Below are 21045 nucleotides of genomic sequence, written 5' to 3'. Positions count from 1 at the left end.
AAACCAAGGCTGGTGGGGGGCGTGGGGGCGGGGCGGTGGGTGGAAAGGAGCTGCCCGGGCCCAGGCCCAGTGAACCAGGGGGTGCCGGGGAGTGCGAGGAGCCCAGGTGGGGGGCAAGGAGGGGAGCAGAGGGGACTGGGGAGACCGAGCCACGACACTAGTGATGGACGCAGGGCGTCCTGTGCAGGGCGTGGAGGGGTCCCTGACGGCCGCCCGTCGCCTCTTCCCCGAGGCCGCCCTCGCTGGCCCTCGCTCCTCCCCCAGGGCCTCTCCGCTCACTGTCCCCTCTGCCCAGGACGCTGTGCCAGGCCCCACCCCGTCGCCTCCTCGCACTCGGACCTGACGCCCCAGGGGGCTGAGAGTCCTGGTGAGCCCCCGAAACTGAGGCTCAGAGAGGTGGAGACACTCGTCCAGGAGCTCAGAGCTGGGAAATGGGGACGCTGGGGTTGGAAGACGGGTCGGGAGGGTAGAGGAGATGAACCGCAGGCTCAGGTCTTGACCACACGGTCCAGCGCCACCACCTGCCGGGTGGCCTCACTGATCTTCAAATTCCGCTCCCCGGGTTGGACCAGTGGACGGTGGACAAGGCTCATCTCAGAGGGGGGGATGGGGACGCTCCACGGAGGAGACTCTTCCTGAGATCACTTTGACCCCTTTTGGCGGGCGTTGTGTGAGGCCGGGGAGGTGGCCATTGTGCCCACCCTGTGCCATGGGAGGCCTGGTACCCCGGTGAGGCCTGGTCCCGTCCTCTGGGGCTGGCTCACTGCCCCGGCCCGGCCACCCAGCCTTCCCTGGGGGGAGAGCTGGGTGGAAACCAGAGGATGGAATCTAATCCGACTCTGGGATGTTCTAGAATGTGCTGCGGCAAAGCCACCCCTGGACCCCGCGCAGCAGTCTGTGGGAGCCCCTGGGCCTCTGAGTGGCACCCGCCTCCTGCAGGCACGGCCATGGGCCCAGGGACACAGGCAGCCCTGGGGACACCCAGCCCCCCAGAGCACCAGGGAGAAGAGGGGACCGGCCACCCGGGAGTCCAGGGCCTCTTCGCCCCAGGCTGCAGGTGCTGCAGGTCCACTCCTACGGGCTGCCCTCCCCACGCTGGCTGATGACGTCAGTGAGACTCAATGCCTTACTTTATGTTGAAAAGTAGAAATGCCAGCAGTGTTTTCCGCACCCCGGTGTATCGCGGTGTGCGCACACCCACGCAGGGACCCTCTCCTTGCCTGTTGTGCAATGTTTTCTAGGTTCCAAAGCACTGGCTGGGTCCCCATGAGGGAGGCGGATCTCACCGGGCGGGGGCAGGAAGTGGTCACTTCTGGGCTCAGGCATGAGTCCTGCATGCTGATCCTTCCCCTGCTTGGCCACCTATCAAGATGGGAGGGCCACTAGACCTCGGAGTCACCAGTTGGAAAGAATCCAATGCTGGAGACCCAGCCCGACCCTCAGTGGATATTGCATGAGAAAGACCAGAGACAGGAAGACACTTGCCTGAGGGAGCCCAGCCAGAACTGAGGAATAGGTCTCCTGACGACTCACCTGCGCCTTTCTTCCCAGTGTGAATCTCTACTCAGACTAATCTGCTACAAGAGAAAGATCCACCCTTAAGTCCCCCAAATGCCTCTTTCTTGGTGTATGTTGGGCATTGCCCAGCAAATCTGGCTCTTGTCAGGTCTGGCCACTCACAGCGCCGTCACTTTGACGTTAGCCAGAGGCAGCGTCTTTCTGAGGCCCGTAGTAAACTCCCCTGAGCCAGCCCAGCCACCTTGGCCAAGCTTCCAGAAGCCAGCACCCCTCCCCGACCTGCCGGACCAGAGGCCAGGGCTGTCTGTGGCAGGGGACGAGACCTCGTGGCGTGGCACTCCCAGCTCCTCGGGGTTACTCAGCCCCCTGCTCTCTGCAGCAGGGATGGGTCATCACCTTGACACCCACAGTCTCCCTGGCTGCTCACGCCCTCCGCACACAGGGACGTGGCAGGAAGGACTTGCCCCTTCAGAAGCAGCCCCCCTCGCCCTGCCCTCTGCAGGGAACAGGGTGGGCCCTCCTCCTCCCCACGAGGATCGTCCTCAGGTGGGCAGGAGGCCGTGACGGCTCCAGCTCCCCCAAATTCCTGCCTTTGGCAAAGCTCACGGGAACTCACTTGCCTGTTAGGAAGACAGTGCCCAACCCGGTGCCCATGAGGAAGAGTCGGTCACCTCAGGAAGAGGGTTCCATGGGGCATAAATGAAAAATCCTAACCCAGCCCGGTGTAGGCTCCCCGGTAACCTCAGAGACAAGGGAGGCTGAGGCAGGAGGATCCCAAGTTCCAAGCCAGCCTCAGCAACTTAGCAAAACCCAGCCCCAAAATAAAAAAATAAAAAGGGTTGGGGTTGCCAAGTGGTAAAGTGCCCCTGAGTTCAATCCCCAGAGCCAAAACAAAACAGGAAGCCAGACCCTGGACGCTGGAATAAGAAAGCGCCTTGGAGTCTGAAAGCTGCAGGTTTAAACTCTTCTATGTGTTTACCTTGGGCTTTGTTCTCCGAGCCTCAGTTTACCCAGTTGTAAACGGGGTGACCTGCAGGATTGTGAACAGGGAGGAATGGGGTCCTTTGTTCCATTCACGTCTCCTGAGCATCTGCTGCAGGTGCTGACGATTCTGGATTTGGAGAACGTCAGGCTCAACCCGGCCCTCGAGTTGCTTAGTCCAGGGAGGTGGACGTAATGCAAGACCGCAGTGTAGACGGTGCTGTGGGGAGCAGGGCCCGAGAGCCCAAGACGGGGGATCCGAGTTGGTCAGGAAGGGAGGCTTCCCTGAGGAGGTGGGCCCCGAGCTGAGGTAGGAAGGAGGAGCTCACCAGGCAGCGGGAGGGAAGAGCACCCGGGCAGAGGGAAGGGCCTGGGCAGGCTCCAAGCAGGACGAGTCCTGGGGTCCACACGGGGCAAAGGATGCTGGCGGCCGGAGTGAGCCGGGAGAGGAGCTGGGGCGGGGTTAGTCTGTCGGTAACCACCTGTAGCCCAAGAGGGTTGCTCCTGCCCAGGCCACCACATCTGCCTCCCAGCCAGCAAGAAAGGGAGGGAGAAAGGCTTGATCATCTGCTCACCTTCTCCTGCTGAGCTTGATCACAGTGAGCTGCAAGGGAAGCTGGGAAATGTAGTCTTTTTTCTGGGCAGCCCTGTGTCCCTGAGGCTCTGTGCTGGTGGAACAGGATAGATACGGGGGTGTCCAGAGGACTTGGCCACCGTGGGCCAGAGAGGCCGTGGGAGACCAGGAAGGAGCCTGTTGTAGTGGTCCTGGTGGGAGGGGCGGGTGGCTTGGGACAGACCGCGGTGCAAGTAGGGAGGCTGGGCCAGATGCAGGGACGTTTGTGAACAGGCAGTGACCAGGCTGGGCCACAGGCTGTTTGTGCGGACAAAGGAAGAGTTGGGGTGTGGCAAGAGGACCCCTGAGTCCCTGGCTTGTGCCATCTTGTCTGGAAGGTTCTTCACATGTGTTAGGAGGTCAGCAAGTGGCTGTCGCCCTCACTATTGCTTCAGGCCGGTCCAGGGTCACAAGCCCAGGACCTGCAGGTAAGGCAAGGCCTGGACCCCTGGGGTGGGGGCCTGTGTGGGCCCCAGGGGCAGCTGCTCTGGAGCGCCCACCCGTGGTCGCCCCTGGGGAGGCAGGTCAGGTGAGAGGGCTTCTGGTTTTCCCAAGGGAACCCAAACACCTGGCTCTATGTGAAATCTCCCCATTTTGAAACTAGGGCAAGTAGGTAAAAGTGAATTTCTCGGCTCTGCAGGTCACAGGGGCGGGGTCCTCGGCAGGGCCCACTCCCTTCCGCCTCTGGGCCTCCTTCTCCTGGGGAAGGCCCTACACGGGCCCCTGGGTTCTGTCCCTGTGTGCCCAGCGGCCCCTGCGGCTCCTGACTCCAGTTCACCACCCCCCCTGTCATGGCCCCCACCTGGGCGGAGGGGGACAACCCCCGCCCCCAGTCCCCTAATCGGATCTGGCCAGTGACCCTTCTAATTAAAACTCCCCAACAGTAATCCCCCTTTAAAGCCAGGAAGCGGAAGCTCCATAAAAGGATGGAAGGTCTTGAAGGTCCGGAACCTCCTCCTCCTCTGCCCTCGAGTAGCTCCTGGGGAGACCGCGGGCCTGAGCTCAGGCCCCGTCCACTGCTGGCAAGCCGTGTGCCCCTAAAACGTCACTGCGTCACTCGTGCTCCAAGCCTCGGCATTCATTTTCTTGTTCCTTAATCTATGGACTATTTGGGGAGCTCCCGCTCTGGCTCTGTCCCCAGCGGGGGACACAGGCCATTCCCGTGCAGCAGCTGGCCCTGTGGTGGGAGGTGCCCGGGCTCTGGGAGACCCGGGGAGGAGCGGACTCAGGCCACCCTGAGGACGAGAGTGTTCCTGGGGCTCATCAGCGGCTTCCACGCTGGGGCTTGAATGGGCACCAGGGTCAGCCAGGTGTGCGAGGTGGGGCATCTGGAGGTGAGTGGCTGACTGCGGGGCATCTTGGGGCAGTAAGTGGTTTCGCCAGGATTCAGTATGGAGTCTGCAGTGGGCGGAATGATCTGGAGAGAGAGGAAGGTCATCTGGACAGAACGTCCCATTCCCTTCTCGTGCCTCATCAGGCCCTCTCTGGCCTCCTCTCCTCCCACTCTCCCCCTCACCACGCAGCCCCAGCCACAGTGACTTTCTTATGTTGCTCAATATGCCAAGCCCATTCCCACCCCAGGGCCTTTGCATGTGTGGTGCCTGCTGCCTGGGATGACATTTACTCCCTCTCATCCTTCAGTCTCAGCAACAGGCACGTCCTGGGAGAGTCCTCCCTGACCTCCACCCTAGGAGAGTCCTCACGTAGACACCTGGTGTTTCTCTCCTGGAGCCCCTGCTTTGCTTTCCTGGGTCACGTGCACACGTAACACTGTCTGACATCACCCTGCTCCTGGACTGGCTTATTTTTTTCTTCTACCTCTCTACCTTCCAGCCACAGGAAGACGGTCTTTCTTATTGATGCTGCAACCCTACCAATGGCGTAGCACTTAGTAAGTGCTCAATAAACACATGCTAACCAACAGGGAGGGACTGGAGCTCTGTCCAAGAGCGTCCAGGGCAGGCTTCACGGCAGACCTGCGGCTTGCTCAGGTGTGCGGCCGCCCCAGTAGTGGTGGGGATTAAAGGCAATGGGATTCCCTTTGTAAAAACAACTTCCTATAGTTCTATTGAGGCGCATTTTACATTCCACATAATTCACCCATTTCCAACGTACAGTTCAATGACTTTTCATCAATGTACCCAGCCTAAGTCAGTTTTAGGACATTCTCATTATCCCGGGGAAATCCCTCCTGTCCGTTAGCGGCTAATCCCTCACCCGCCCTGCAGCCACCAATCCCCGGGGTGTCCTCGAAGCCCTGCCTCAGCTGGACACTCATGGAGATGGCATCGGGTGGGAGTGGCCCTCCTGGCTGGCTTCTGTTCCACCCGCCCGTCTCCTGGATGCAGTGCGTGAGTGCTTCTCATGCATGGAGAATGTTGCCCTGTGACAGGCCACGCCGAGTTTGTCCCCTCGCCAGTCAGTCGGAGGACACCGGGCTGCTCTGCGACGGGGGTGTGTGCGGCTGGGGGGAGCAGGCCCTGAGCGTCCCCGTGGCCGGGGCTCCAGGTGACTCACAGTCTTGACGCCATGGCTGGTGTGCTGTGGGCACGTCCCCTCCCTTCTCTGCTGGACTCCCGTCCTTGCCTCCTCCACGTAGCCGGCACAGCAGGGCAGCACGGGACCCACAGTGTGGCAGCGGCAGTTAGGACCAGGGGCCTGGCTCCCAGCCCTCACCTGACCCTGAGGACGCCCAGCTGCCATCTCTGTCCTGGACACCAAAGCCCCTCCCCACAGGGAGGGAATCTGGGGACAGCGCCCTGTCCCTGGGGCTCCAGCCTGCGTTCCCTAGGGGCCTGGAATCCCACCAGACCCCGCTGGGCTCCCATCCCAGGAAAACTGAAGCCCTGTTAGGGCCTGAGCTGAGCCAGGAGGACTCCCTGGTGACAGCTAGTCCCCATGCTCCGTCCCAGGGAGTGGATCACTCCGTCCTGGGTTTAAGAGATGCTCAGAGGACGCCTCTGCCTCAGCCAGCTGTGAGGGGCCCGCAGACGCAGACCTAGGGCTGGCCTTCTAGAAGCAACCATCCAGGTGGGGTTGGGGCTAACAGCAACCTGAATCATGATTTAATAACACTGCCTGTCACGTGGCCACTTGAGAGGTAGGAAATGCAGGTTCAGAGAGGGCAAGGGACTTGTCCAAGACCACACAGCTGCAAAGACTCAAACCCAAGTCCCAAACCAGCTTATGACTAAATGTAGGCTGTGAAAACAAGAGCCGCTGAGCCTCGGGCGGCCCTGAGGCCTTGTGAACTCACCAGGTGCTCACTGCAATGGCGCCATGATCCCCCATTTTACAGGTGGGGAAACTGAGGCACAGAGGGCGTAACTGACCCGTGGAAGCTCCCTGGGCAGGGAGTGTGGCCCCGACGCTATGGGCTTCAGTGGGTCTGGAAGAGGAAGACGTTCTGCTGCCCAGAGGGCTTGGCACGGAGCCCCCGCTGCGTGGCTGCACTTCCCACAGGATGCAGGGCACAGAGCTGGGGCCTGGGGGCCCTGAGCCCCAACGAGACCCCCCAGCAGGCCTCCTGGGCATCTGGGCTACGGAGAGGGCGGGAGGACGCATTCTCTGGTTCCAAGGGGGGGGGCTGCCTTAGAAAAACAGGCTCCAAGATGGGACAATGAGCTGGGTGCATAATTCATGCGTCTGTCACAGAACATCAGTCCTGGGCCTTCCCCGAGTGACCTGGGGTTAGAAACTGGAGCAGGCTCCCGCAGCCTCGGAGGAAAACAGGTCCTCCCGCGTCTTAAAGGGACACGCTCTGCTCCCGGAGTCCGCGCCTTGCACACAGGCGCCCCCTTCCAGGAGTCAGAGACGGGGAGCAGCTCCCAAAGGGCTCAGCCGAAGGCCACTGGCTGCCCACAAGACCCGACCCCCTCTGTGCCCAGCCGGTGCCAACAGCTCTACACGCCCCCACGCTGCCACCTGTGAGGGGCTGCCCCTGGCACGTCCCAGGGTCCCTGGGCCTTGGTACTCTCGGCTTTTCAGGCCTGTGCTTCTGGGCATCGGTGGATATCGCACAGCACCCTGAGCCACCGGCCCAGGTCAGTAGCACCCTGCCCCCAGCTGTGACAACCGAAAGTTTCTGCAGAAATTGCTAGGTGTCCCCTGGGGGTCAAAATCGTTCCCAGCTGAGAATCACGGGATGCAGCCTTCCGATGCTCCAGGTCACCCAGCCAAGGAGGTCAGAACTGGGGCCAGCCGCAGGGCCCGCTCCCCTGCCCTCTGCTCGGGAGCTCCAGAGTCTGCCACCATAAGTTTATTCCAGGGACCACTCATTCATTTTGATGGGTATTTAGTGCATGAATCAATAGCATGAAAAATCAGCCATTTGCATATATATGCATACTATTAAGGCTAAACTACCGCCTGGAAGGTAGATGGGGGTCTTGTTTTGTTTTGCTATTCACCTTCACCTTTAGGGAAAGAGTGGTCCACGGAGCGGAAGGACACACGCAGTGAGGTACCCCGACAGGGACGGGACGATCTGTTTAGAGGCGCGCATATTCGTAAGGAAAACTATGCACAAAAGCAAAAGGAAAAGAAACTCCTTACAGCAATTGCCTCTGGGGTGGAGGGGGGACACCAGGGGGTATCAGCGTCACTGCTACCGGCTCCTATCCCCAACTTGGTGGTGGCTTCATTAGTGTCAGACGCTACATGTGAAGCGGGGCTGCTCTCGTATGTAACAAAGATTTCATTTTACAGTGATCACAAATTTTTTTTCTTTCAATGGATGCAAATCAGGACACTAGGACTCAAAAGCTCGTTGTTCTGAAAACAGAGGACACTTTGGGGGTAACTGTGGCGAGAGTGCAAAAGCGGGGGAGGCCCGAGGCTGGGGGAGCGCCCCGGCAGCGCACCCCACCTTCAGAGCCAGCTGTTCTGCGCAGGCGCAGAGCTCCGCCCGGGACATCCCTAACCCAGGCAGGGACGTCCCCTTCCAGATGGAGGGCTGAAGCCTGGCCCTGGCCTTCCCACTTGCGCCTCCATGGACTTGTGCGATTAACTTCTGTCGTGGGTCACTGCCTGAGCAGGCTCTGGGCGCCGAGGTAAACCTCAGAACCAACTCACGTCCCCAGTGCCCACAGGTTCTGGGCAGCAGCAGGGACGTGTGTGGTGAGTGTCCCCAGGTATGGCAAATGATGCCGACCCTGAGGACGGAGGGGCCGTCCCTGCCTAGGGAAAGCAGGGGCGACCTCAGAGGGGAGGAGCCTGGGCTGGGTTTTAAATGATGGGTCCGACGGAATTCCCCGACAGAGGCCAGAGGCCCCGACTGGCAGAACCTACCCACAGAGGCACGTGGCAAGGCTTGGGGATCTGTGGCAGGGGAGGCCAGGGAAAGGGGTCAGAGGCAACAGGAAGCCATGCATCCTTCCTGGGGCCAGAGACCTCATGCTCACCCACGCTGGGACAGGTTTACGTACAGGGTACAGCAGGCCACTCAGAGGCCACTCAGAGGCTGGCAGTGGGGGCCAATGCACCGCTCACGCATGGACACGTCTGTCCACACAGCAGCTCTCTGGGGCATGTATGGTTGTGACCATCCCATTTTGCAGATGAGAAAACTGAGGCTTTTCGAGGTTAAATAGCTTGTCCAAGGTAAGGAAGTGGCAGAGCTGGGGCTTGGGAAGCCAAGGTAGGCAGGCACCAGTGCCCGTGCTCCTAACTGCTGCCCACCCGGCCTCTTACGTTGCTCCCGTGGCCCCACTGCCCCTCCTCTGCCTCTTGCCTTCCTTCTCTGGTGTCTCTGGAAGAAGGTTGGGCTTTCTCCAATTTTTTGTGCCCTCCCTGACCCCTGCAGCTTGGGACACACTTGCTTGGGGCATGGGCTTCTCCTGACGCTGGTTCAGTTCTAGATTCTACCTGACCATCCTGTCCAAAGGTCACCCTTCTGTCACTCACACCCCTCCCACATCCCCGAGTACAGATTCTCAGAGACAGGTTGGCTGAGCCCTGGGTACTGGCCGGCTCAGCCTGGATCCTCTGCCACCCTGGGCTGACCAGCGCTAGGCAGGAGGAAGCAGCCAAGCCTGGCAGCAGGGCCCGTCCCTTCAGTTGGTCAAGGGAGGGTGACTCTCCAAAAAGAGGGCGGGTGAGCGGCCCAGGAGGCATGCTCAGGGTTTGGGTCTTGCCCAAGAGTTCTGGAGACTCACTCAGCCGAGAAGTAATGTGACTGAATTTGTATTTTTTAAAAAAGACCCCAGAGCAGTCCCTCCCACCACCCACAGCCTGGATTCCATTTCCATTCCCACAAACATCCACTGAGACTCCTTTGGACCAAACACTCTTCTTTTGTGTGTGTGTGTGAATGTAGGAACCAGAGATTGATCCCAGGGGCACTCGACCACTGAGCCACATCCCAGTCCTTTTTTTATTTTTTATTTTGAGACAGGGTCTTACTAAGTTGCTGAGGCTGGCTTTGAACTTGCCATCCTCCTGCCTCAGCCTCCTGAGCCACTGGGATTATAGGTGTGTGCCACTATAACAGTCCCAAGCCCTGTTCTTGCTGCAGGGGATACAGTGGCCGTTAAGACAAGGTCCTTAGTCCCAGCAGTTCATAGTCCAACCAAGAGTTAATAATGTGGATCCAGGATGTCTGGCCTCCTTGAAAACCACCTGCTAAATTTCATGTTTGAGCATCTTTCTAGCCAAGGGGTCTTTTGCTTTTGTCTGACCTTTAACCTAGCCTTGAGAGCTCATGCTCTGGGGTCAGACTGACCTGGGTTAAAATTCCGTCTCTGCCACTTGCTAGATGCCACTTTCTAGTTTCCCCATTTGGTCAATGGAGTGAATATTATTTAATTGGGTTACTGTACAAATGGGGACAGTATCACGTGGCAAGTGTCTGACACACGCACCCACAAAGGGCAACTCCCAGTATCATTAGCACCAGGCCTCACAAGCAGCGCCCACCCAGGAATCCCATAAACCACCTGTCTAGCTCAGGAGCCAGGTCCAGACCACTGCCTATTTTTAAATAAAGTTTTATTGAAACACGACTGTGCGCATTTGTCTCTGTGCTGTCCCAGCTGCTCTCATGCCACACCTGCAGAGTCCAGTGGTGGCCAGAGAGGAGGCAGGGGTGGCCCCTGGTGTCCCGGTCAGCTGAGGTCCTTTCAGACCTCTGGCTCTCCATTTTCACACCCGGAGGATAAATGGACTTGAGTGAGTCCTCTTTCGGGCTCAAGACTCGATCATTAAGTGACAAGCGGGTGGGGAAAGCTCGCAGGCCCTGCAGACACCAGGGTCACCGTGACCTTCGGTCGTGCTAACTCGCTCCTCCCTTCTCCTCGCAGATCCTGGCCATCATCTCCATCATGTTCATCGTCCTCTCCACCATCGCCCTGTCCCTCAACACGCTGCCCGAGCTGCAGAGCCTCGATGAGTTTGGCCAGAGCACGGACAACCCGCAGCTGGCCCACGTGGAGGCCGTGTGCATCGCGTGGTTCACCATGGAGTACCTGCTCCGCTTCCTGTCCTCGCCTAAGAAGTGGAAGTTCTTCAAGGGCCCCCTCAACGCCATCGACCTGCTGGCCATCCTGCCCTACTACGTCACCATCTTCCTCACCGAGTCCAACAAGAGCGTGCTGCAGTTCCAGAATGTGCGCCGCGTGGTCCAGATCTTCCGCATCATGCGCATTCTCCGCATCCTGAAGCTCGCGCGCCACTCCACCGGCCTCCAGTCCCTGGGCTTCACCCTGCGCCGGAGCTACAACGAGCTGGGCCTGCTCATCCTCTTCCTCGCCATGGGCATCATGATCTTCTCCAGCCTCGTCTTCTTTGCTGAGAAGGACGAGGACGACACCAAGTTCAAAAGCATCCCGGCCTCTTTCTGGTGGGCCACCATCACCATGACGACTGTTGGGTACGGAGACATCTATCCCAAGACTCTCCTGGGGAAGATAGTGGGGGGACTTTGCTGCATCGCCGGGGTCCTGGTGATCGCTCTTCCCATCCCCATCATCGTCAACAACTTCTCCGAGTTCTACAAGGAGCAGAAGAGGCAGGAGAAAGCCATCAAGCGAAGAGAGGCTCTGGAGAGGGCCAAGAGGAATGGCAGCATCGTATCCATGAACATGAAGGATGCTTTTGCCAGGAGCATTGAGATGATGGACATCGTGATTGAGAAAAATGGAGATAAGAAGGATAAACTCCAAGACAACCACTTGTCTCCCAACAAGTGGAAATGGACAAAGAGGACACTGTCCGAAACCAGCTCCAGTAAGTCCTTTGAAACCAAGGAGCAGGGATCCCCTGAGAAGGCCAGATCGTCTTCTAGTCCTCAGCACCTGAATGTCCAGCAGCTGGAAGACATGTACAATAAGATGGCCAAGACCCAGTCCCAACCCATCCTCACTACCAAGGAGTCTGCAACACAGAGCAAACCAAAGGAAGAACTTGAAATGGAGAGTATCCCCAGCCCCGTAGCCCCTCTGCCCACGCGCACGGAAGGGGTCATTGACATGCGCAGCATGTCGAGCATCGACAGCTTCATCAGCTGTGCCACCGACTTCCCCGAGGCCACCAGGTTCTCCCACAGTCCTCTGGCTTCACTGCCCATCAAGGCTGGGGGCAGCATGGCTCCAGAGGTGGGCTGGCGGGGAGCCCTGGGGGCCAGCGGGGGCCGGCTGGGGGAGGCCAACTCCACCCCCGACGGCAGCCACTCCTCGAGCTTCCTCATCGAGAGCCCCAAGAGCTCCATGAAGACCAACAACCCCCTGAAGCTCCGAGCACTCAAAGTCAACTTCATGGAGGGGGACCCCAGTCCCCTGCTCCCCGTTCTGGGGATGTACCCCGACCCTCTTAGGAACAGGGGGGGCGCTGCGGCCGCTGTCGCAGGACTGGAGCGCGCCACCCTCCTGGACAAGCCCGTGCTGAGCCCAGAGTCCTCCGTCTACACCACGGCAAGTGCTAGGACGCCCCCCAGGTCGCCCGAGAAACCCACAGCAATAGCATTCAGCTTCGAAGCCGGCGTCCACCAGTACATCGACGCCGACACGGACGACGAGGGGCAGCTGCTCTACAGCGTGGACTCCAGCCCTCCCAGGAGCCTCCACGGGGGCACCAGTCCCAAGCTCAGCCTGGGCCCCAGAGCGGACAAGAACCACCTCGAGAGCTCCCCGGTGCCTACCTCCCCCAAGTTCCTTCCGCAGAACTGCCTTTACCCCGCGGAGGCGCTGACTGGAAGGGGCCCCGGGGCCCAGGAGAAGTGCAAACTCGAGAACCACCTCTCCCCCGACGTCCGGGTGCTGCCCGGGGGAGGGGCCCTGGGGAGCAGCAAGGATCAGAGCTTGTGAACTGGCCGCGGAGGCCAGCGTGCAGGTGGGGCCCAGGGGGGAGGGCGGCTGGCTGCTGCCGCAGAGCTCTCCCGGGTGGACTCGGGACAGAGAGTCTCTGCAAAGCGCCCAGGGACTCCAGAGAAGGTCCCCTAAGACCCGGAGAGCCAGGACAGGCCCGTCAGCATGAAACCGGCCATGCCGGGGGGGGGGACAGCGGCTCCCTGTACCAACCCTGCTGCCCTCTGTGGGAGATGACAGGAGCTCACAGCCACCACCACCGCAGCGCCACCTAACTGAGGCCACCCACTCCCCGCTCTTCTCTCGAGGCTGTCCGTCACGGCCTCCGAGGGCAAGTGTCCATCGCCCCGGCTTCCGCGGGAGGAGAAACTAGAACCAGTGGCTGTTGAAAGAGTGGGTTGGCCGATTTGGTATGGGGTGTGGCGGGCCACCTCCAGGCCCACCTGCCCGTCACCTCCTGGATTGTCACCTCCTGGATGGATCCGCTGTTGGAAGGCTACTGAGAAAGCCTGTGTCGCCGGAAAGTCTCCGCGCCGCAAGTCAAGATCCTGGCGCAGACCTCACTCAAAAGACTTCACGGACTTCAGTGTCCCGTCGAGCCTGAGGTTTTGTGTTGAGATGTCATCAGGGTGAGTGGCACCATTTGTACTCAATTTTAATTGCCCCCAGCAATCTGGGAAGGGTTCAGAAGGAGGAACTCAGAGCTTTGGCCTAGGGATATAGGAGGAAGATGCTTCTGTGCTCGCTAGGGTAGACTGGAAAGATATGCAAGTGTCAAATATGCAAAAGAAATAGCAACTCAAAGAGACCATGTGCTACCGAAGAACAGCATCAAATCCAATTTCTTTTTTTCTTTTCTTTCTTTTTTTTTTTTACCTGCAAAAATGCAAGGGAAAGAACACCCTCATTGAAATGCCTCATCCGGACTCCTGAATGCCTCCTGCTACAGCGGGGAGATCGCCTACTATGATAGAAAGTTCTTTTTGTTTCCTGTTATATTCAAGCTAAAAAAAAAATGTTAATAAAAAGCACTTTATGTTTTTCAAAAATAGTTCTACCAGGGACAGTGTCCACATCTTGCACTTTAAACAAGCACTATTTCCGGGGGCCACTTGCTGACCCTGTGGTTGGGTTGTGGCCACATGCCCATTCTGGCCACGGTGGGTACCACTGTCGGCCACACCAGAGTCTGTGGCTCCTTCCCTGCCCCTCTGGAGGCTCCTCCCCGCACCCCTCAGGGGGCAGGAGGGGCCAGGGCCTCCCCCAGACTCGAGTACAGGAGACGGGCGCACCTCAGAAGGTCGCAGCGACGGTTGGGCACCGGGTGTTCCACTCCGCTCTCTCTGTCCACCAGCCTTGGGTGTGTTTCAGTGTCTGTCCTAAAAGCTCAGCTGTCCCTCCTGCGGCCACCATGCAGATGGTGCAGACACAAGCAATAAGTCTCCGTGCGCATCCTGAGCGCTCTGCTCTGTTTCTTGCTGTTGGTCCTCTGTCCTAGCTTGATGACCTGGCGTTGTCCTGCCTGCTTTTAGTCCCATGGCGTGGCATTGTTGGCTGTCCCTCAGCGCAGTGACGTTGGGTTGGACCACTGTGGTGTCCGTCTGTCTGTCAGTAACGATGCTGTGTTCCGGTCTGCCCGTCTGCAGCACACGATAGTGCCATGTGGTTCTCTTAATGTGACGTTGGTGGGTGCTGTCCCAGGTCCAGTGGTGTGCTTCTGCCTGTCCTCGGTACAGTGCCAGACATGTGTCTTCCTGGTGGCTCGCCTGTCCTTCACTGGCTGGTCTGCCCACTGTACAACGGCATCACCTACCTGTCAGTACACAAGTATCACAGGGTTGTCCTGCCTGCTCTCCACTCAATGGCACGAGATTGGCCACCTGTCACAGATATGATCATGTAGGATCATTTCCCACTCAAAAATACGTGTTCTCTGCTGTACAGGAACCAATTCAGACCACTTCTCAGCATCCCCAGGGACTGTGGATCCTCCCGAAAGGGAACAGTCCTGTTATCTGCTGATTTAACAAGGAAAAAAAGAACTCAGTTCTTCCTAGGGGTCTTCAGAGCATTCGCACAGCAAGCGCATAGGTCCTGGGGCAGGACAGTGTGAGGCCACCTGGGGCAGGACAGTGTGAGGCCACCCTACGTCGGTTGGCACATTGGAGGCAGGAAAGAGCAGCGCTTCCAAATCCTTCCCTGGGTGTACCTCCGGGGCTGGGCCTGTTGAGGACGACTGGGGGACAGTCCTGGCCGGCATCTTTGTGTCTCTCTCGTTTCCATCACGTTTCTGTCCACCATCAGCACAAATGTGAAAATTCAGGGAAAACAATCAAATGCTTTTTGATAAAAGTAAATAGTTGTGATTTCTGATTCAGATATTTTTAGAGCTGATGCTATCTATAAAAAAAATCAATACCACTAACAATAATATAGTCTATTTTACATATCAGGAGAGCAAACATGTTTAAATATAGCCATATATTGCAAGAGGAAACTCACCACCCCTTCTTTAAACCAAGGCATTTCATGTTGGTTGAAGCAGATGAGGAGTGCACAGATTGGAAAGACCCTTCCTTCCTTCCGTCCTTCCGTCCTTCCTCCCTCCCCCCCCCCGCCTTTTTTTTAACTAATAACCAATTGGTGCAACTCTCCTTGTAACCAAAGGCCCTTTCTGTCTTGTGTCACGCTGGACCTGGCCCCTCCTCCCTCGTGTGTGTTGTCTGACCTTAAAGTAGCATTTTATTGAGTCACTTTTGAAGGACGAATTCAGAAGTATCATTAAGAACCTACCTTTTCAGGCTGCATAGCCAGAGTCCTATATAGAGTTCTTATAGAAACAGAATCACTGAACTTCAGCATATACTATGCTTAGAGAGTACTCCATTGCAGTTTGGGTTCTCCCCTCCTTGACTCTGTGTGTGTTGTGGGAACACAGCTTCTACCCTGTGCTCAACTCAAAATAGAGTATCGTGACATTCCCCAGCCTTCCCCACCCCCCTCTGCCAAACAAAGGACATACCCAGATTCTGCACATGCATACGCCGACCTGAACCAGTGTACCCGTGCGGCCACGCACTGGGAAATCTACCCAAGGGTCCCCACTGGGAAGCGGAACTTGACGGACGGCCTTGGTAGTGAAGAGGAGAGCCGTGGTTTGGGGCAGCTGAAGAGGACTGGGGCCTGCCATCGGTCGCCATGCGTCGCTGAACCCACCAGACACAGGAAGCAGGTGGACCCAAGCAGGCAAGACCGGCGGCTGGAGTTCAATGAAACTCACCATGAATCCAACTGAGCTGAACTTCCACCATCACCAGAAAGGGCTAGGGACCAGGCCGCTGCATGCTCTGGTCACACCGGGAGGGTCTGGCCACCTGGGGGAGAGGAGGGCCAGCCCCGGAGGAGCCGCTCATTGGCCTTCTCCTCTTTGGGCAAAAGAGAAGAAGAGGTCTGTGGTGCCGTAGATGTCTCAGTGCCTTCTTTAGGAATTCTATCTTAAGCACACTTTTAAGGGGAAAGAAAAAGGAGAGAGAACACTTGTTCCCGGGAGGCCCCTGTCTCTAGAAAGATCGGGCACCAAGAGGGAAGAAGAAGAAGGGAGAGCGACAGAATCCTGAGGAGCCCTGTCCTTCCGACCGCTCAGCCTGCCCCCACGGCGGCTGGTGACACAAACTCCTTCCTGCAGTTCCCCAGTGTCCTCTGTGTCTTGGGACCCACAGCCTCGTCTCTGCCTTCCTCCTGATACGACCCGCTTTTCTAAGGGAAAACAAAACAGTGTTCTCTTCTGTAAAACCGAAATGTGCTGTTGATATTTGTAACAGTGTATATTTCTGTCCTGCTCCGAGGTGACTGGGATGTCTAGTCCATGAACAAGCAGATGTTTAAAATTCACCACCGACGAGGGTCTCTGAAGCCAGATCCCCAGACCCCCACCCGCTTCCTCCTCTTTTCTCTGCCGACTAGACTCAAGCACCGTAACCCCAGGTTTTCCAGCCTCCGTCAAAGGTGGCCACAGCAAAAGTTCCTCGCCTTCGGGGAGTTTAAAACGATTGTTTTTTGTAACTTCAAACTTGGCAGAAGAAAGAAGGGGCATTCCTGAATCCCCAGAAGGACAAGAAAGCTCCCAACCCCAAGCGGGTGTTTCCTCACCTGCCACCGCTTATGTGACTTTCATGTCACCCAGTGGGATGACCCAAACCAGCCCTGGCCACATCCAGAAATAAGAGTCAACCTCGGCGCACCTTCGTGGTTCTCCTGGCTCTAAAAGCATCTGATGTGTGACTACGTCACAGAATGACCATGCATCTCAGAGTAGTCTATTTTTCTGTTCAGATAAAAAAATATATATATGTATATGTATTTTTAGCAAATTTATAATAGGGCAATTGAGTCTAATTTCTTCTTTTGCAATACAGAGTGGTATCTTAGGAGTCTCATGGTTGGATATTATCCTAGCTGATATTTTCTGATCTTTTTTCATTTCCTCCCAGAGTCCTTTGGGCTTTTTTCTTTTCTTCCCGTGGATGCTGATTCTCTGGAGGTGGGAAGACTTGGGGTCTGACTTCCTGCCTGTAGGCCTTTCCGGGCACTAGGAAATGTCTGTCTCTTACCTCATTCCATCTTTGTGTTTCTCCTACTCGTTGTTCTCTAGAACCCAGGGCTCAGATGCAGGAGCGAGAGGAGGGGAGTCGGTAACATTGACCCTCAAAGTCAGCCCTGAGCTGACTCAGGGCTGAGCTTCTACCCCCCCACCCTCCAGGAATCTGAAAGGTCTGTTTTTTTCCTCCCCCCAAATCTTGGAACCAAAAGCCTCATGCAAGCAAACTCGTCCCTGGCTTCTCTGAGGTCCAGACCACTCCCAAGTCCATCTCGGTCAGACTGCTCCCACGACCAGTGTCCAGCTCCCGGTACCACCAACCAGACCTGAAGACCAGAGCGTGTTCAGGTTTCTCTGAACCACAGAAAACCATGCTGGGCCCCAGATCTCCTCCACTTTGCATCAGCCCCTCATTTCAATCCACTTCTAACTGAGAAACAGTGGTCACACACCCTTGCAGCCAAGAGACGAGAAGAGATGGCCCCCAAATCTGCTCTTTCCTCTCCCCTGGCCTTTCCACCTGCCTGGCTGGATTAGTCTCAAGGGCAGCAGTACTTTTCCAGCTTCTGCCTGTCCGAGCCTGAAGAGGCTTTGCACTGTCCTGATAACTAGTTCCACGAGGCAGTTTTTACCGTGGGTGGTTAGAGGACAGTTCACTGAGCAGGACCTTTAGCAGAAGGTGATTCTCTGCCCACGGGCTCATGCAGGACCATGAAGAAGGCCCTCTGATCATTCAGGCTTTAGTGTCCCACCTGCCTTCCTGTCTCTGGGCTCTGCCCAGAATAGAGATCTGAGCCAAACCAAGACCCTCAGACAGCAGTGACCCAGCCCCTAGCATGGATCCCCAGAGGAAGCCAACACAAATAGGAATTTGTGCCTCTGGACTATGCTCCTATTTGGAATCCCCCCCGCCCCACAAAATCCCTGGCAATCTGGAATAAATACAAATAAGATAAAATAAAACTGACAAGATTTTTTTAACTTTTGCCTCAGAACAACAAAATTACCTCTCAGTCGTTTCCTGGGTTCGGTACCCAGATAGGCAAACCCCCTGGCCCTGGCCGTCTTCACTGGGAAAGAGGGTGCTGTCTGTGTTTCTGTCCACCATCCCTGATGTGCTCTGAGCTTGGAATTTCTCCTGAACTTTCCAAAATGGCATCTTGGAGAACTGAAATGGAAAAGGGCTCTGTTAATTGAGAGAGCCCTCCTCTTCACCCGGGAGCCTAACTCTCTTCTTACCTGCCACATTCCTGAAAAGATCCCCAAAGGCTGGCCGGGGGGTTGGAGGTGGGACATTGACCGGAAGAAGAGACCACCCAGCTGCCAGATGGCTGCATGCGGGACTCCGACGGGTTCTCTTGCATGAGAGGGACAGGGCAGTCAGTTCCAGCTCAAATTAAGGAAGCCCTTCTGCTAGGCCGGTTGTCTGCTCAGACCCCAAGGCCACCCTGGTCATGAGCCCCCTGCCCTGCAGGTGTTTATAGGGAGGCAAGATGGGACGTGAACTGGGTGACACACAGGGGCCCTGGCATTGCGTGGGAATCAGACTGAGCGATCAAGGCTATTTTGTTTCTCGGTGTGTGTGTGTGTGTGTGCGCGCGCGCACGCACGCAGGTGACTTGGATATTCTGGGCACAGGCTTTCCGTGGAGGCGCAGAGTGTGGAACACAGGGAGGACAAACTCAGTTTCTAGAACTTGGAGCCATCATAGAGGGTGCCCAAGAAGGAAGGGGACTCTGTTCCCTGCCTGTTCCCGGTCTCCGGCAATTTTAATGACCATGTCAGTCACCCGTCCAGCCCATCCCCAGTGGCCTAACAGGAGCCACCCTGGGAAGGGATTCACACGACCCTCCCTGATGCCAGCCGCAGAGCCGTCTGTGAAGTCCTCCTCTCAGGCTGGCTGTCTCATGGTGCTTCTGCCCTGTGCCCAGACCCTTGGCCCTCAAAGACACGCAGTGATCTCTCTCCCACCCACCAACCAGCCACCCACTGCCCAGGCAATAACAACGGCACCGTCCCAAAAGGGCTTTTATTTTCTGGCAAGTACAATAGGAGATCCCTCCCTTTCCAGACCTGGGAAATCTCTCCCCGTGAAGTAAACCCAGCAAGGCAAACCGGAGACAGGCGACCCAGATCCCGTTTTAACAGCAAAAGGATGTCAGCTGCCGCCAAGCAGAGGGCCTCTCCCACATCCCTTCCCAAATGGGCCTTCCCCAAACAGAACATAGGAGGGCAGTCCAGAAAGACCCACCCTCGTTGTGTGGGGTGGGCTTGGGGAGGTGGGACTTCATCTGCAGGTAAGCCTGGCTCCAGGTGGCACTGGGGTTTTTATAAGGTGAGGCCGGCGCTGGGGGTCCGGCTCTGTGGGAGAGCACTTGCCTAGCACACAGGAGGCCCTGGGTTCCCTCCCCTGCACTCGCATTTAAAGAAAAAGAAAAGAAAGAAAGAAAAGATAATAAGGAGAAGTGGCTGATGTGTGTGGCTGGGCCCACTGCAGCTGCCTTCTCCCAAACAAAATCAAACAAAAGCCAGCCTCCAGGATCTTACCCTGGAGGATAAGGTGAGAGTAACTGCTCGAGGCTGCAGTACCTGACCAGTTCAGGAAATGCAGGAAACCCCCTGCTCTGTTCCTCTTGGACTCCCAGGGCTTGGCAGGGACCACCCCACACTGGCTGCCTCCTGGGCGAAGCTGGATTAGAGAGAAGCAGCACAGGAGAAGGGGTCCGGGTCCCCTACAGCGTGGCTCTTGGCCCCTAGGTTTAGGGCCCTCTGAGACCCTGAATGAGCTTGGTATCCAAGAGCAGGGTGAGCCTGGGTGCGTGTGCAGGTAGCTGGCCCCTTGGCTCTCCAGACCTTTCTTGACCTCAGTCCAAGGTCAAGGGCGGGGATCCCCATTTTCTGTTCCAGGATCTCAGGGTTGTGTGCCAGCATGTGCCCTTGGCATACAGTGGCCATCCAGCCTGTTTTTGGAGAGTGAATGTGTGAAGGATGGGCCTGGGTGGATGACTGGCAGGTGGGCGTGGGCAGGGGGAGGGTGTTACCTGGCTGGATGCTGCCAACCGAGGGAAGGAGACTCAGGAGCCCCCCTCGCTGAAGCCCATAACACCCCACCAATGCCACCTGTTCTTTGCCTCCATCTGGGCTCACAATGACATCCAAATTTGACAGTTGTAGTCCCCAAGCCGATTAGGGCCACAGTCCTTTAGAGCCTCCCTCCCCCGACGGCCCAGGAGGTGGCTCAACCTCCTTCCTGTCTTCCCGCCCTGCAGTTTCCAGCCTCTGGTTTAGTGGAGCTGTCGCTCGTCTCTGGGGAGACCATGGTTTTCCTGCTAAACCAAGGGTCCAGAGTGGGCTTTCCCTTGGTCCGGGGCTTGCGGGTAGGAACAGAGGGGCCACCACCTGGAACTGTATTGCACTGCTGAGCCGCGGAGGCTGCCTGTCCTCCAGCTTCAGAGCCCATGGTCTCCTCTTTCCTGAGCCTCAAAGCCCCCCATGACAGCATGTGCCCCCAATCCAACAGCTGAGACCCTGTGTCCCTCCAGAAACCATGGTGTGAGGTTGGGGTTTTCCTTCCTGCAAAGCCATCTGATTGCCCCGCCCTTGATGGGGCCAAGCCAATCACACAGCCATAAACAACCAACGTCCTCAGCCCCTCTCTCTGGGGTCGAGCCTGTGGGTCTGTTCATCTCTCATCAGTTTATGTCTAGTCCTTCCTGTCACGGGGACGGTGAGCACGGGCCCCCGTGCCTGTGTGCTCCCTTCCCCTCCTCCCTCCCTCTCTCTCTCTCTCTCTCTCTCTTACACACACACAGAAACCAAACAACGGAAATCCCAGTGTCTTTTTATGCATGTGGTGAGATGAAATTGTGATCCTTGTGTGACCTCCAGCTGCTGCCCTGTCTTGTAAAATATGTCCAGATGTTTAAGAATTTCCAAGCAAATGGTCCCTTAACCAAGTCTGCCGAGTTCAATAAAAGGTATGGAGAAAACAAACTCGGTGGTGCTGGTTTGTCTTTGTGGAGGGTGCGGGGGGGGGG

At 57.1% G+C, this 21045-nt stretch overlaps 1 protein-coding gene across 1 annotated transcript in view; it reads left to right on the top strand.

The window, feature by feature from the left end:
• Kcnb1 (potassium voltage-gated channel subfamily B member 1) overlaps positions 1-21001 on the top strand; it is an 86650-nt gene extending 65649 nt beyond the window's left edge. Inside the window, 1 exon segment of the mRNA XM_048810831.1 lies at positions 10411-21001. Within this exon segment, the coding sequence (XP_048666788.1) occupies positions 10411-12411 (2001 nt within the window). The 3' untranslated portion in view covers positions 12412-21001.
• Positions 21002-21045: the final 44 nt, after the last annotated feature.

Source organism: Marmota marmota, unplaced genomic scaffold (genome assembly GCF_001458135.2).
Source record: "Marmota marmota marmota unplaced genomic scaffold, marMar, whole genome shotgun sequence".
NCBI lineage: Eukaryota > Metazoa > Chordata > Mammalia > Rodentia > Sciuridae > Marmota > Marmota marmota.
Note: the sequence above shows the minus strand (reverse complement) of the source record. Positions and strands in the feature narration are given on the sequence as shown.